Source organism: Hakea prostrata, chromosome 5 (genome assembly GCF_041222555.1).
Source record: "Hakea prostrata isolate BN-2017 chromosome 5, UWA_Hpros_2, whole genome shotgun sequence".
NCBI classification, from domain to species: Eukaryota; Viridiplantae; Streptophyta; class Magnoliopsida; order Proteales; family Proteaceae; genus Hakea; species Hakea prostrata.
In genome coordinates, this window is record NC_142604.1 from 4520433 (window position 1) to 4536348 (window position 15916).

The 15916-nt window shown below is 36.2% G+C and overlaps 1 protein-coding gene across 2 annotated transcripts; it reads left to right on the top strand.

Moving 5' to 3' along the window:
- The first annotated feature begins 3063 nt into the window (after positions 1–3063).
- On the top strand, positions 3064–14724 carry LOC149014539 (ATP sulfurylase 2-like). Of its 2 annotated transcripts, XM_089155359.1 has the most exons (6): positions 3064–3274; positions 3748–4107; positions 8895–9300; positions 9519–9779; positions 11436–11522; positions 14182–14687. In XM_089155359.1, exons 1-6 carry the CDS (start codon positions 3228–3230, stop codon positions 14317–14319), a joined length of 1299 nt encoding a protein of 432 aa, XP_089011485.1. In that variant the 5' UTR covers positions 3064–3227; the 3' UTR covers positions 14320–14687. The 2 variants fall into 2 exon arrangements, with proteins under 2 accessions (XP_089011485.1, XP_089011484.1); XM_089155358.1 differs by lacking the exon at positions 3064–3274 and having other exon boundaries at positions 3282–4107; positions 14182–14724.
- The last annotated feature ends 1192 nt before the right edge of the window (positions 14725–15916 follow it).

Here is a 15916-nt window from a genome sequence, read left to right on the forward strand (position 1 = left end):
CATTCTTAGAGGGAGTTTTGTCGTATGCAAGTGTTGAACCCATAACCACTCCACTGAAAAGTATGAATCTTACCACTCTACCAACTCTGAATAGACACGTAGTGTAATATATTATGTATGGGTTCCAAATTTTCAACTAAACTGATGTTATTAGCCTCCCATTAAGTATATTCAATTATTCTAATTTCAAACTTAAAAAAAATACCAATTAGATTATTTAACATATTGTTTATGATTAAAATGTCATTTAAATAATCACAAGAAGTAACTAATATATATATATAGCAAATTGAGTTGACAAAAAAAAAAAAATAAAATAAAAACAAAAGGCCTCAATGCACTACATCCCGTTTTATGCTTAATAGACACATAACTCCAATCCTGTCATAATGGCCAGTATTGAAGGGGTAAATACTATTATACCCTCATGTAGGTAATGGATATAAGTTTTACCCATTTTTTATTATTATAATGGAAAAATAACAATGATGTAATGGATAAAATTACAAAGTCTCTTTAATTTATCTTTTTTTATTAATTAGATCTTTATATTGCTTATAACAAATTGCATTGACATCCCAAAATGGAGGCTTTAAAGCACTGGCACCCCACTTGGTGTTTAAAAAGCATAGAGACCCAAAAATTTGATTTTTATTGAATATATCTGTTCAGTTTATCACTAAAAACCTTTCAGATACTTTTTATTATAATGATTTTTTTTAAATAAACAATAATTTAACTGTTTTCAGTTATAAATTTGACAAATATATTAAATAAAAAATCAATTTTTTGATTCCTATGTTTTTTAAACATGAGTTTGGAGATTGCAAATGCTTTAGAGATTTCAAATCTATTGGAGATTTCAAATAACTAGAAATTTCAAATTTATGAAGTTATAATTTATAAAATTAGATGTTTGGTTATGGAATGAAATATGTGGATTCATCATAAAAAACTATTTGATCGACGTGATTTTTGTGAATGTGTAAATGTATAGCTTTTTTTAAATCTTTGGATTTCACCTCTTATCCACAAATCTATAGATTCACGTTTTTAGTGTAAAAATGTGAATTTCTATATTTCATGAATCAAGAGATTTTTACAATCAAACGGGTATAATTTTCAGATTCATGTCACCAAACAGGCCCTTAAAGCCTCCACTTTAGAGTGCCAATGTAATTTGTTTAATTGCTTATTATTCTTAAGTGTTTTTTTTTTTTTTTTTTTTTTTGGGGGATTTGGCATCTGAATTGCTAGCACTCTTCTTCTTTGCATCACTAAAGGCCATTATATTCAAATTAAGTGAGACAATAACCTTTCAAGCTGTTGGTTCTTGGTTCATCTTCTCAAAGCTTTCTTGGAAGCTTACACAATCATTGATTTTCATGTAAAGTTTCATATACTCAAGAATGACTAGCACATCTACCAATGGGGTTGGTCCAAGTAGTAAGTAGCTTGGTCCGGTTAAGCAATGTTCCGGTATCGAAACCTTGTAGATGCAGAAAACCCGCTGGAAGACTCACCCACTATAGCCCGGTGTTCGACCCGAGTCGAACACCGGATTAGTCAAGGCAAAGCCTTGGAAACTGGGGTTGGCAACAAAAAAAAAAGAAAAAAAAAAATGACTAGCATCTCCTCGAATCGTTTTTCCTTGGTGAATCAAATAACCTTTTTTTGTTGGCGCTACACAGTTATGGCACTCACGGCGTTTGAGGGGCGTGGAACATAATATGTAATTTTCGTGAGCGATGGGATTCAACAACAATTTAGGTGATCTACGCATAAATTTGTCATGGAATTATCATGGGACAATTACGTGATTAGCTGCTTTTATGTTCTCTTACAAAAATAACCACTAAATGTTTCACTTAAATAATAAGTTGTCATATAGAAACTCCAAGTTGATTCATTAGGCTCCACTGGATAGTCCTTAAACAAATATTCAAACAAAAAATCCTTTTAAATTATAGCTTGTGTCATAATTGATTGTCTTGAAATCGAGTTATTGTTTTGTGAGAATGTTGAACTTTTTTTTTCCCTTCTGAGGTCTGAAATCGCGTCTTGTTTTGTGATAATGTTGAATTTTTTTTTCCTTCTATGAAACCCGTCTATTTTTTTTGTTGGTATTTAGTTGATATGCAAAAAAAAAACCTCTCGATAAATATAATTATACTTAATCAACATTTTTCATACTTAATAAATATTAACTTAATCTAACCAAACTTTGTACATTCAATTGAACGTTCATACTTAATCATTATAATTGTCTCTTACAAGTAATAGAATGACCATTTAATATTTGAATTCAAGCTCAATTTTATAACATTAAATATTATTTGAATCATTATATTACCACTAGGTAGTTGTATAGACTATATAACAGGTTGTGGTTTGGATTTGGGTTAGTATGGGCTTTGCCACCCTCAGCCCAAATATAGCCCATTAAGGTTTGCTTTGGACAGGTTCGGGTTATTAACAGCCGACAAGGTTTAAAGTATCGGTATTGAGTATCGTATCGGTCAAGTGATTTTAAGAGACGTATCGTCATGTATCGAGTATTGTATCGCTCTGACTAATGTATTTTAGTGTAATTCAATGGAGAGACGTATCGAGATGTATCGTATCAGTTGGGTCAAATATGTACGTATTGGCTAGTATTGCATGGTATCGTGAGATACTTTAAAACTTGTAGGCTGGTGCGATTCTATTTAAAAGGTTCAGAGTGCAAATTGACACCCCTACCAAACATGTACCCATTACACATATGGCTCACATATATTTTGTGTGTTCCATCCACTTTTGCAAACCGCTGCCTATAATTGAAACATTGAATAGTTAATTTGAGAAAAGTGATTGACTGATCGCATAATTTTCCCAATTATCATTGATGCCCCTTTTGCCCTTCAACAGTTTTACCCAGTAGGGCTTACATGTTCTACCAAAAACAATATAGCTGGGCTTACATGGTTACACACTTACACGGTTACACCTAGACGCGCATGTTGCTGAGTACTTGAGTGACAAAGAGAAACAACTGGGTGCGTGTGATGTGCGTGCTATGCATGGCCCCAGCGCCCATATCGGAGCACAAGTAAAATGACCGCGTGGCCCGTGGAAAAGCGGAAAATCGTGAGGCAGAGGGTTCAAGTACATTCTTCTTCTGGGATAGCGAATATCCAGAAACAACAAAAGACAACGGCGCACAAATTTGAGCGGCAATAACATTGATGTCGGAAGGACGAACAGAGAAGGCGATCGAGGACGCCTCTTATAGGTTTGGATTTTGGACATTTTATTAGCGCCATTATTAAACCCTGAAAGCGAAATTCATTTCCTTAAGCGTTTATTTATTCTGGTTAGGCATTGAATCCCCTGAAATGGTTAGTAATGAGCGACAGATCAAACGTGTGGACGTACCTCCTTCCCAAATTGCTTTCTGATCTGCTTTTTATTATTAAAGTCTCCACTAAATGTGGAAGGTAGAAATGCATCAACGGATCAATTATTCCATCTTGAGCAGTTTCTTCGCTGTTGAAGCTCTAGAACCTGTCCCTCAGAAATGGCTCTGATCATTAGAGCACACTTCGTCAGTACTTCAATCCGTCATCATCCTAACTTCCGGACAACCAAGACCTTCGAGAACCGATGCATTAAAATCCAAACAAAACCTTCCTATAGCTTAACTCTTTTTGTTGAATCTCATTCAAGGTATAATTCTTATAATTCTAAGGGTTCCTCTATGATCAGGAGCTCTCTGATTGAACCAGATGGAGGACCTCTTGTTGATCTTGTGGTGCCGGAGAGTGAAAGAGCGTTGAAGAGAGCCGAAGCTGAACCGATGCCTAAGGTTAAGCTCACCAAGATTGATATTGAGTGGGTTCATGTACTTAGTGAAGGGTGGGCAAATCCCTTGAGAGGATTCATGAGGGAAGATGAGTACTTGCAGAGTTTGCATTTTAACTTTCTTCGGTTGAGTGATGGTAGTGTAGTTAACATGTCACTTCCGATTGTATTGGCCATTGACGATAAGGACAAGGAGGCAATCGGAACCTCTCCTAATGTGGGGCTGGTTGGGCCAAATGGAGATTTGGTTGCCATCCTTCGGAGGTCAGTTTTTTTATTCTGTTTATTCTATTTTAATAGACAATTACTTCATATGTTGGCTATGAATTGTAGATGGTACACGCTAGGTCCTTTTTTTCTGCAGAAAAAATAAAACTTAATGATCCTTTTGGAGGTAGTTACCTATTTATCCATGTTCTTTGTGCGCACTTAGCATCTCATACTGTTCAATTGTCAGTGCAAAATTATATTTTCAGGCTGCTGTCTGTAGTCACTGCAATGTGTTTGGAACTTTAGATGTCTTGAGTAACCTCCTTTTATTTATTTATTTATTATTATTATTTTTTTCAAAAGAAGTTTGAAATTGATGAGTTCTGTTAGGCTGAAAAGCAAGATATGGGTAACCTAGTTGAAACTAGAATCGCTGTGAACCTAAAATCTGAGAGAAGTGTCAGAAACTTGCATTGAACAGAATTTTCAAATTATAAAATGACCAGGCTGAAATTTAACTTCATACAGGTCCTAAGGGGCTGATTGTGTGGTGAAAATATCAAAGAGAACTAATGGTTTGGTGGGCAGAAACATGCAAGGACAGAAAATAGGTGGTAAAGAAACTAGGCTATGTGATGATCTATCATTTTACTGGGGCATTGGAAGGAGTAAAATTGGAAGGGAATGATGTAGTCAAATCTCAGCCCATGATGATGGCTATATTCTCAGCAATCAATGAGTGTCTCAAATGCTATTGCTGTCAGACACACCCAATGCAGACGGCTAACAATACCAGCAAAATATGATGAAAACTGGGATAGCATTATTATTAAGTTAAACTAATCACGAAAAATTGCAGATATCACCTGGTAAAGGACCACAACCATAAGTAATACACTAATACCCCATGAATATTTGCTGGATGTTGAGAGAAAGAGGAAAAGAAGTGTAAAAAAGAATGGAAGAAGGATATGTGACGATAGACTTCAGCATGAGGTCTTTGACTAGCTCAAAACAGTCATGTAAAGCCAGTTTCCCGAATATCAAACCTGGGTGCCAGTTTGCCTTCTTTATTTATAAGCTGTGATCATTAGATTCATTAAAACATGATAGGAAAGTCTCTAATATATTCTCCACTACAAAGCAGCAATGGAAACCAGTGACTCTTCAAAATAGAAAGTCACAAACAGCTAAGAAACAACAAAACTTAGTAATTCTCCACAAAGTAGAAAATCCCAAGATAACAGCTGCTGAGTAGCATACTTGATTGCTGACAGTAGAACTACTAACTTTGAAATAATTGAAAAAAGAATAGCATTCCAGTGTGGGAGGCAGGGAGGGTCAAATACATGCAGCCTCATGACATCTGCATGCATGATTCTTGTTATGTCTACACACTTACATGACACCCTTCTTTGCTAGATATTCCAGATTAGCTCTCTAGGAACTCTGTCATAAGCTTTTTCCAGATCCATAAAGACCATATGAAGATGTTTCTTAACTCTCTAATCTTACCCTGATTCTTCATAAGAAAGTTGCTTCCATTGATGATCTTCCTTGCATGAATTGCTAATAATTAGTCTAAATAAATAAAATGTTATATGCTATGATTCTACACTTTACCATTACAATTGTACTGTTACAACCATATTTATTATTATAGAAAAAACACTGTGAAATGAGGGTGTAATTGAGCAAATGAAATAGATGGCAGGAAATGGTTCCCTGACAAAGTGGATGGTAGAGAGGATAGAAGTGAGCTGTTACCTGAGCCGTGGCAATAAAGAAACTCTCTTTTCTATTGTACAATTGAATTCTTATTCAGCTACAACAATAGTTTAGTTTTGTTCAGATAAAGTCTTTTCTTTTCTTTCCTCTTTCCCCTTTTTAATTTTCAATTATATTATGATAATCATGAGACAAGTCCTTGACTAGATAACATGAATGCCATAGTGCTTGATATATTTAAGAGATACATACTCATTTAATGTTCGATAAGAACTTTGAATGAATTTTTTGATTTATTTTCTGTGAGGGATTGTTTTGTTATCCATTTACACTTCAGTGCTGGGAAATCGAAAATCTTATGCAAGTCATCTTCTAAAATATTCTCTTATTCTTAAAAAGGGTTCCTGATATTTCATTTATTATTCCTTTATTGCCCCCCTCTTTTGTGGTCGTTCAACTCCTCCACGTGCTGTGGGATGATGGGATAATGGGATAATGTTTAAGTTATAATTTGCTTTTTAATGATTTACCTTTATCAAAATTATGCTGAAAATTTTAATTAGACAGGCTCTTTGGAGCCTCCCAACTAAGAGTTGTGCGTTAGATAAAATATAAGAAGATGGGTAGGCTGCATTTGAAACAACTCATTCTGGATATATTATTGTTCTAGTCATTTTCTCGTTCATCCATCATATTGTCCTCTTTTTCTCTCTCTTGTTTCTCTTCTTCAACATAGATCCTTTTTGTGTATGTGTTTTTGGTGTCCTCCCTTGGTGGTGGTTCTTTCTCAGAGTTGCTCATGGGTACTTTTTAAATCAGTGGATAGCTGGTTTTATATTCTTCTCCCTATTGGTTCTACTTCTCAAAATTTACTCAGTTCTAACTCGTTGCATATCACGTCTCCTTATATTTTCAACCATAGAAATTAGAACTCATGCATCACTGAGGCGGCCTTTGCAGGTTATCATACTTCTTAGTGAGGCTTGAGTCCAGTGTTGCACTGCAGGTACCTTGTTCATGTAGGTTCTTGGATTTATCGATTAACTAGACTCTATGGCTTAGTGTTTAGCCAAAAAAGTGAGGCACGGTACGATGGCAGAAGTCAAAATGTTTTGCTTAGCCTCTAAGCAGAGTCTTTTTTCTCTGTGAATTTCTTAGAGACAGTTTGCTAGTTTTGTAATGTTACTGCAGAAGGACCTGTGAGGATGGGCGAGGTAATACAAAACCCTACCCAGAACTGGATCGAAGGGAAGTGGGGACCAGCTTGGTTTGTATCTGTGCCCTTTCCATCCCTAGTATCAGTGATCATGCAACCTTTGCATGGCTGGCAGGTTAAACTGGTTGACCAGTAATCTCTTCTCAGAAAATCAGCGTATTGACCCCCAGGCCCCACCCAATTGCATCATCTTGCTAAAGTGGGTTCAGAACATAGGAATGGCACATTGACATGGGCTTAAAAAATATTAAATGGGATAATAGAAGAAAGTCAAACATTTTGATAAAGGGAAAAAAAAAATGGAAAATGGACAGTGCATGTGTTAAACATTTTAACTTTTTCTTTAATTATGGGATTTGAAAAAGGGTTAATATACAAGCATGTGTTCGACAAGTGGGAGAGGAAAATAAGAAGAAAAAAATTCATAAACAAAATCCAAATTTAAGTAAAAAAATGCATAAGTAAAATAACCGAGACATTCAAGACCTACTGTCATTTACTGTTTTCAGACTTAAAAAGTAGAGAGATGAGCAACTAGTGACATTATTTGTTGAGTATCATAGTCACCGGCTCAACCCATTAGTTTGTCGGCAGCTGCCAGCTATCACTACATCAGGCATTTTAGCACCTTTACTGCAGTAAGGGCACAGACCCTTCATTGTGAACTCATTTCTTCCTTCCCTTAAAATCTACTACTGCTCTTAACTCCTCCCATGTTAGTATGTTACCGATTATCTGACATAGATCTTCTAGACAAGGAGAATTCCCCAAAGAGAAAAGTAGATTTGTTGGAAGGACAAATGGATCTCCATGTCCATTGTCTCATATAGCTGTATTAAAGAACAAGAGCCATATTGCGGATAAGATCTTGTTCCCCTTGAATCCTGCTTGTTCTGACGCTCACCCAGCCTTTTCTCTCTGTTTTGCAAGATCAGGCTCAATAACTGCAACCATCCCTCTGTTCCCTCTTTCCTGAAATTCAAACTCAGTTTGAAATGAAACACATTCTAAACACGTTCAATTGCTGAAAGTAGTTTTTTGTTTTGTTTGCCAACATGTCAGGAGTTGATGTTTTAAAACCTGTTTTGTTTGTGTTTTAACCAATAATGGTTGAAGAGTTGGCCAGTTTTCAGAATCTTGGCCCAGGAATTTTTTATATTGGACTCCGTCCTATTTTATAATGTGAATCAGAGTGGTAAGGAACAGATTAGGGTTGTGTTATTGCCTTGCCTTTTGTGGGTTTAAGATGTGATTGATCACTCTGTTACTTTGGTTAAAGATTTGCACAAGTGTAAACTCCTCATTACCCAAGTAAGTAAACTATTAGACATGGATGACACTTGAACTTAAGATTATACAGTTGGACATTGGCAATGGAATTCAAGTGGGCCCCTACTTATATGTTATGGGCTTATTGACGGGTTGTTGCTGTTAAAGAATGGGAAGGGTTCGCCTTAGCCCATAGATTAATACTTCGTGTAAGAAAATTAAAAACCCTCCGAGTCGTGTATATAGATTAACATGATGCATAGCAGTTGTCTATCCTTATTCCAAACTTTTAACCAGTTGAGTAAGGGATATCTACCCTTTCCCTTTTGCTTGTTGGGTTGGGGAATCTTTACAAGTCATGTAAATGGGTTCTGTTTCCATCCTTAAAAGTCTCTCTTTTTTCTTTTTTTTTTTTTTTTTTTTGGGGGGGGGGGGTTGTCAACCCATCCTTAAGCTTGACATTGGTGTTGTACAGTTTAATTCTTTGGTTCTTGTCATTTTACACTCTGTACTTCTGAGGGAAACTTTCTTTTTGGGGATGGGTTGTTGTGATTTAAAATAGTTTTTACCTGTCTTTTTTATTGGTCTGCCAGCCATAAGATTTAAAATAGTATCCATTTCTGCACAGTGTTCAAATATATAAGCACAACAAAGAAGAAAGGATTGCTAGAACATGGGGAACAACAGCACCAGGATTGCCTTATGTTGAGGAAGCAATTAGTCTGGCTGGAAATTGGCTAATCGGTGGGGATCTGGAAGTGTTAGAACCTATAAAGTATAATGACGGTCTTGATCAGTACAGACTTTCTCCCAGAGAACTGCGGAAAGAATTTGACATGCGGCAGGCTGATGCTGTATTTGCTTTCCAGCTGAGGAACCCTGTGCACAATGGCCATGCATTATTAATGAATGATACGCGTAAGCGATTACTGGAAATGGGTTATAAAAATCCTATTCTGTTGCTTCATCCTTTGGGTGGTTTTACAAAGGCAGATGATGTGCCATTGGATGTTCGGATGGAACAACATAGCAAGGTCTTTCTTCTACCATTTCTTCAAGAACTGTTTGATAAAGTGAAAAACTGTTAAGCTGCCTTGATCTTTCTTTTTCTCAAACTTCCTACCCCTATAATGCGTAAATGGGACTTTCTTCTACTATTTCTTCAACAGCAGTTCTATAAAGTTGTTCTTCGGTTCTACCTTTATTATATGTAAACTGTATACTTTTCCTTGTAACTTCTGTTCCTTTTCAGGTTCTAGAAGATGGAATACTTGACCCTGAGACAACTGTTGTGGCCATATTCCCTTCACCAATGCATTATGCAGGTCCAACTGAAGTACAATGGCATGCAAAGGCACGGATTAATGCAGGAGCTAATTTCTATATTGTAGGTCGTGACCCTGCTGGTATGGGTCACCCAACAGAGAAGAGAGACTTATATGATCCTGATCATGGGAAAAAAGTTTTAAGCATGGCTCCTGGCTTGGAGAAGCTAAACATTCTGCCATTCAGGGTATGTTCAATTCAGCATGATATTCTTTTGCGCTTCTCCACTTCATCTCCAGGGATATATTAATGTGGTTAATTGTGAAAAACTGAATTTTTTTGGGGGGGGGGGGGGGGTGTTAAAAACATGGAGAAATTACAAAGTGTCTAGAAGGTGTGTACATTTATTGTCGGTCTTTTTTTTTTATGAATACAAATTTTTAAGAACTGTAGAATTTCTTCTGGGGATGGACTACGCTTAGTCCTTCTCTCAGGTTTCCTGTAAACTTCCATGCTTTTGGAGGATTCAAATTAGACCTTATAGGAGAGGTAGGGGTCAAGTGGGAAAGCCTGCATGTTACTCCAATTATTTCTATGATGTTCATTCAACTTACCTTACTGCAATTGAATGAAGGTTTCTAGAGACAATCTTGGTGGTGAGTCAATGGTACAGATTTGTTTCTGCAGTTATGAATGACTAAAGGTTAGAGTTGGAGCCTTGAATTAGTCCTGTAAAAAATAGTAAATACATTAGGAGATGTCTTTATAGCTAAATGAAAACCAGCTTTTCTCTAAATCTCTTTTGTATTGTAGTCTCAGAAATCTTGATTATTCAAGCCCAAGAGGTAAACTTTTCCTTTGCTTTTGTAGCCACTATTCAGGCTGGTTCAGATTTTCATTGCAAAAGTCCTCTTGTTTCTTTCTTGCTATATGCTCCATGCACTGGTTCTGTCCAGCTCCACAACTACATGAGAGCAGTGGGTGTCATTGTCAGATGATGCGGTTCAGGCTAATCTTTTCAGAAGGCCTGTCTCTACACCTCAAATCTATAGGGTTAGCGTATAATACTGAGGAAGGATTAAGAGAAATGTGTTCTGTAACTTCTATTAGCTACCATTTCGCTTAAAAGCTCAAAACGTTAAGGAAAGGCGGTGTCAATGTGTACAACAACACCCCACACGCATTGGCCATGGTCACATGGTCCTCCATTTAGTGCTCATGCAGCATCAAGGGAGAAGAAATATTAAGAAAAACCCTTCCAATTCACTTCTTAGGAGTCAAATGTTTAAGCTGCCTGCTCTAATACCATGTTAGTAAAAGGTTCAAGTTAAAGCTCAAACTCAAAGGGAAGGGCGGTGTGAATATATATAACACGTTTGATTACATTAGGAATATGAATGGAATCACTGTTAAATACTATTCTTCAGAACCTGAATTTGGGAAAACCTCTTAAAAGTTGTAAAATTCCTTAAGTAGTTATCATAATTTATCAGAATAGTTATGATGGATTAGTATTCAGGATCATATTTAGGATTGTTTCTAAAGCAGCAAGAGGTACCGTTTCCTTACTAATAACTCTGCTATATCTGTCACACTAGAGTTTGTTAGATGAGGTTCAACGGATTTTCTTGAAACTGTTGACCTTTTAGATTAAAATTTCAGATCCTTCTGAGTCTCTTGTGTGTCTAAAATAGACCTTGGCAATAGCAGTGGGTCAGCAGTTTTCTAGCATAGCCAATGGCCTTGTGATTGTATATTTGCTTTAATATTCCACCTTGTCCATATAGCTGGTTTATTTATATTTTCTCTGTTGTTGTGTTGGCTTATAATGATTTAATGTTGTGTTGGCCATCCATACAGCCATGCTATTGGAAGTTTTGGGTTACCTCTTTTAATTTTGCAGGTTGCAGCATACGACACAATGGCAAAGAAGATGGCATTCTTTGATCCTTCACGTGCTAAAGATTTTCTATTCATTTCTGGAACCAAGGTAGGGGCAATGGTTTTTGTATTTTACTGTCGCTCATCTGATTACCCCATAAATTGCTACTGATGATATTAAATCTGAATTGGTGAATGTGGTGTAGGAAATAAACTTCTATCGTCCTATGTTGTGTTAGGAATAGAAAATCCTTAGCCAAATAGAAATAGGAAAGGAAATCCCTCTCCACTGGGACAAGCATTAAGAATCTTACTTGTAATTTTATTTTTATTTATTGTTTTTGTTTGGGGGAGAGTAGGGATGATGTGGATTCCTATCCCCAATTTCCAATTGAAATAGGGGATTGAAATCCTAAAAACAAGGGAAGTTAATAAAGAATTTCTAATTGGAAAAGGAGAATATAAATAGAAAAAAACTACAAAAGAATCAACGTGACATACTCTCAAAATTTGATGTAAAAGTGGAAACCAAAGAGCACAACTAAAACTCCAAAACAAATATGGATTAGCCCACATTTTAACCAAGTGGTCTACTGGACTTAATAAGGTGTCAAAAAAGGATAGCTGGATTTCTCTGATTGATAATGCGGTGTGGCACTGAACATTATGTAGTATGGGCAGCCAGCTTTAAAGAGGAGATTCTGTAAAGCTGGACGAGATATGAAGTAGAATACAGATTCATTTAACGAATAAATTTGAACTAGGATGAACATAGACAATGGACTCATCCAAACACACAATTTCAGATGGAACTCTAACGAAATTGGAAGTGAGAAAGAAACAACCTTCATGATTCAATTGACCTGGTTGATTTAAGAGAGAGTTTCCAAAACTGATTCTTTTGGAATCTCAAGATAAAACTGAAATGGAAAAAAACCCAGAAGAAGATTAGAAAAAAATGGAGAGAAGAGCAGCTAACAGGGAGAATAGAGAAGAATCAAAGAGATTATGAAGAAAATAAAAATCTCAAGAAATATAGGAAGATGACAATTTATTTACTAGTATTAGCTTTTCCTTTTGGGGTGAGTGAAGGTTCTTTAGACAAATAAAGGGGGAAAAAAAAATCTTTTTGGCGAAATGAATGGAATGCTGCTTACGTACCACTTACTTTTTGGTGGCCAGACACATTCTGCCATTGGAATATATGAGGATTAGGTATATGGGGGAAGTCAACATTTTGATGAAATTATCTTATGGAGATAAGGATAAAAGATAAAAATTTCAATAGTTGATGTATTGTATATTTAAGATTAGTCATGAAATCAAACATGATCTTTACAGAAGATGCCTAATAAATGGATTACATTCTACCTGAAAAAATAATAAGTGGATTACAATGTATCAAGCAATGGTTGTATGTACATCTATAATAAATACTTGTAGAATATATAAATATCATCTTGGAGGGCTCACTTGCAATTTTCTATTTCACAGATTAAAAAATTCATGCAAAGATGTACATAACGAAGCTAGTCAATTAGTGCCCAATCACCATTTTGACTTATTTATGCTGGCTCATAGAATAGACTTGAGTTTGCCTTGTTGGTTTTATCACAATTAATCTGGTTATTAATTTGTCACCATATATGTTTAGATATATATACGTCTGCCGTCAAATTAAGTACTTCCCATTTTATATGTTACAATTTTTATTTGTATTCCATAAGTTACCATCTAATGAAAGTAATGAAGTAGTGGTAATCTGACAGATAGCCCCACTGTAGCTTTAAATTTACAGATTATCTTACAATTTAACTCAAACATGCTAATGAGATAGTGGCTGATTTGGCTAGACAAAGAATGGTGAGACCTAGACTCTTTTCTGGGAGGCAGTTCCATTATGATGAATTAGGGATTGACACTTATGAAGCCTACACCCTGTCCTGTATCCTTACTTCTCGTGTAGTATTCTGCACTTTTCTCAAAAACAGATCATTACTCACCAGAAGTAGAGAAAAACTGGTCCCAACCATTGTTAGAGAATAACATTTTTGGCAGGAATCTTCAAATCAAAATTTTTCCCCTAACCAAACTGAGGTAATGTTGCATATGAGCTGACTGCTCATGCAAACTCTTTTTAAGTTCCTTCTGACATGAATGATAGAAAAAGAACTCCAGTTACTTTTATTTGACTTTGAAACTTGCACTCAGTTAGGAATACCTGTGGAGATCTTCTGTATTCTTGTTGGACTTAAAAAACGATAGACTATACCAAACATTAATGGATAATCTTATCAGCAATAATATAAATAATAGAATTGTTTTTACTAGGAATACCATTTTGTACCTTGCAAGAAATTGTGAAGTTATGAATGCTAGAATTGTTAAGAATTTAAGGACTGATCCCATCCATTGTTATACATTACATTGGATACCTACTTATAGTCAGTAGGCAATCATGTATAATTTGAAAGAATACTGTCACTTGAAGTGGGACATGTTTTCACATCAATGCGTAGCCTTTGACATCGGATGAGTTAAAGGTCATTACAGACATCTTCCCCAGTTTTTTTTATTCTTTAAATTCTAGTGTTGCTTGGTGGGTAAAAATTGGGTTGCTTTCTTTGAATGTTTGAGAAATTATTACCACCATCTGCCTGAAGATTGAGAAGGTGATTTATAACTCTCTACAATGTCGATTGTCGAACAGTCTGTGTTTTCAACACAACTTATTTACTTGGGACTACTTTGTGGTTGACTTGTTGTAGATGCGGACTTATGCAAGAAATGGTGAGAACCCTCCCGATGGTTTTATGTGCCCTGGGGGGTGGAAGGTCCTAGTCAATTATTACGAGAGTTTGCAAGCTGAAGAGGCTAATCAACCACCAGCTATAGTGTCTGCTTAGGTTATTTTGAAATGAAGCTTGTAGAAACAGGGTGGGAGAATTGATTGGGATATCATGGAGCAAGGTACTACATGGATCACTGGAAGCACAATTCCCAATAAATTTCTGTTAGATAGCAAATATGTAGCATGTGCAACTTTACTAGCCTTCATTCCTTCTTTGTTAATTGGAATAAGCATTATATGATTCTTTTGCTTATCTTCTGTAGACAGAATACATTTTATGTGACACTCAATGTCATCTGGTGACCATGGTGAAAATAATTGATAAGCATAATTATATTTGTTCAATCTTTTTCAAGGTTCATTCTCTCATTTCAGAGACCGCTGACTTTTATTTTGGCTACCTAGGCTGGGCTACCAGTTCCTGCTTCCCTTCTCTTGTGCGTGCGATTTCAATGCATGACCCAAAATCTGTACATGAATGTGGAGAAGGTTTAAATGAATCAGAATTTTTTATATATCCAGTATAGGTTTCACTTACTTGACTCACCTTGTTTTGTCTTGAATCAACTATGTTCAGAATTATCTATGAACCCCTTAGTGGAGAAGGGACTGAAAGAGCAAAGGCCAACGGTTTGGAGGTAACTACCTTTGTCAAATTTTGTAGGATCCAACTGATTATGAATGCTGTTAATTCTTCGTATTATTTTGTTTCAAAACATGACAAATACAAATTAGCCACTGCGATGTGAGTCTGCATCACCTTCCCGTCGGGGGAGCATCCTAATGTTGTTTCATCACACATTTTGTATAGGCCCCACATCTAAAACTGATAAAATAAATTTTTTTAGGAGTAGTTTCTTCTGGGTTCCACATGGCCATGTGGGCCTCACACAAAATTTGTGATGAAAAAAACGTTAAATACTCCCTGGGGAGATGATCTGGACCTCAAGGAAGTGAAATCATATTATGATTGGTATTGTAAAACTTTAACGTGTTTTAAGTTCCTAGTTTCCCTTTTCTGCGTTACCGTTATTCCCCTAGCACTCTTGCTATTCCTTTAGGCTGAGTTTGTTTGCTGGAATAAAGGTGGGGTGGGAAAATTCTTGAAAAGAGTGCAGATTTCTTACTTTTCTCTTAAATCCCAAAATGGTAGATTGTTTGGTTACTTGGGGTGGGAAAGTGAAAGACAAGTTTCCTTGAATCAAGGAAACTTGTTTCTGATGTGGCAGCCCAACTTTCCCACCCCATGTCATTTTAAAACTCCACATATTTGGTGGGACTTTGTGGGAAAGTTGGGAAAAGTAAAAAGTAGGACCCATTCCTATCACTTTTCCACAAAATCCTTTCCTTTCCTTCTCCCTCACCCCACTACACATGGGACCCACATGTTTTTTTCTCCCACCCCTTTTTTCCCACTCCACCTTTGCAAACAAACGCAGCCTTAAAGAAAGGACCCGGAGGGATTTGTTAGGAAGCCCAATTTTCACAATCAATTAGGATTAACACTATTGGGGAAAAAAATTGAGCTGGATTAGCATTTTTGGCTAGACGACCAACCTCTCTACTTAGTGAATCCTTGAAAAAAAGACAGCTTTGAGCAAAACAAACTCTGAACCCTACCTAGCTTCGAGCCACTCACCAACTTAAATTAC

Coding starts and splice junctions, on each gene's coding strand:
- LOC149014539 (XM_089155358.1), top strand. CDS start 3,560: ATGGCTCTGATCATTAGAGCACACTTCGTCAGTACTTCAATCCGTCAT. Junction 9,780..11,435: donor TAAACATTCTGCCATTCAGG/GTATGTTCAATT, acceptor TTAATTTTGCAG/GTTGCAGCATACGACACAAT. Junction 11,523..14,181: donor TATTCATTTCTGGAACCAAG/GTAGGGGCAATG, acceptor GACTTGTTGTAG/ATGCGGACTTATGCAAGAAA.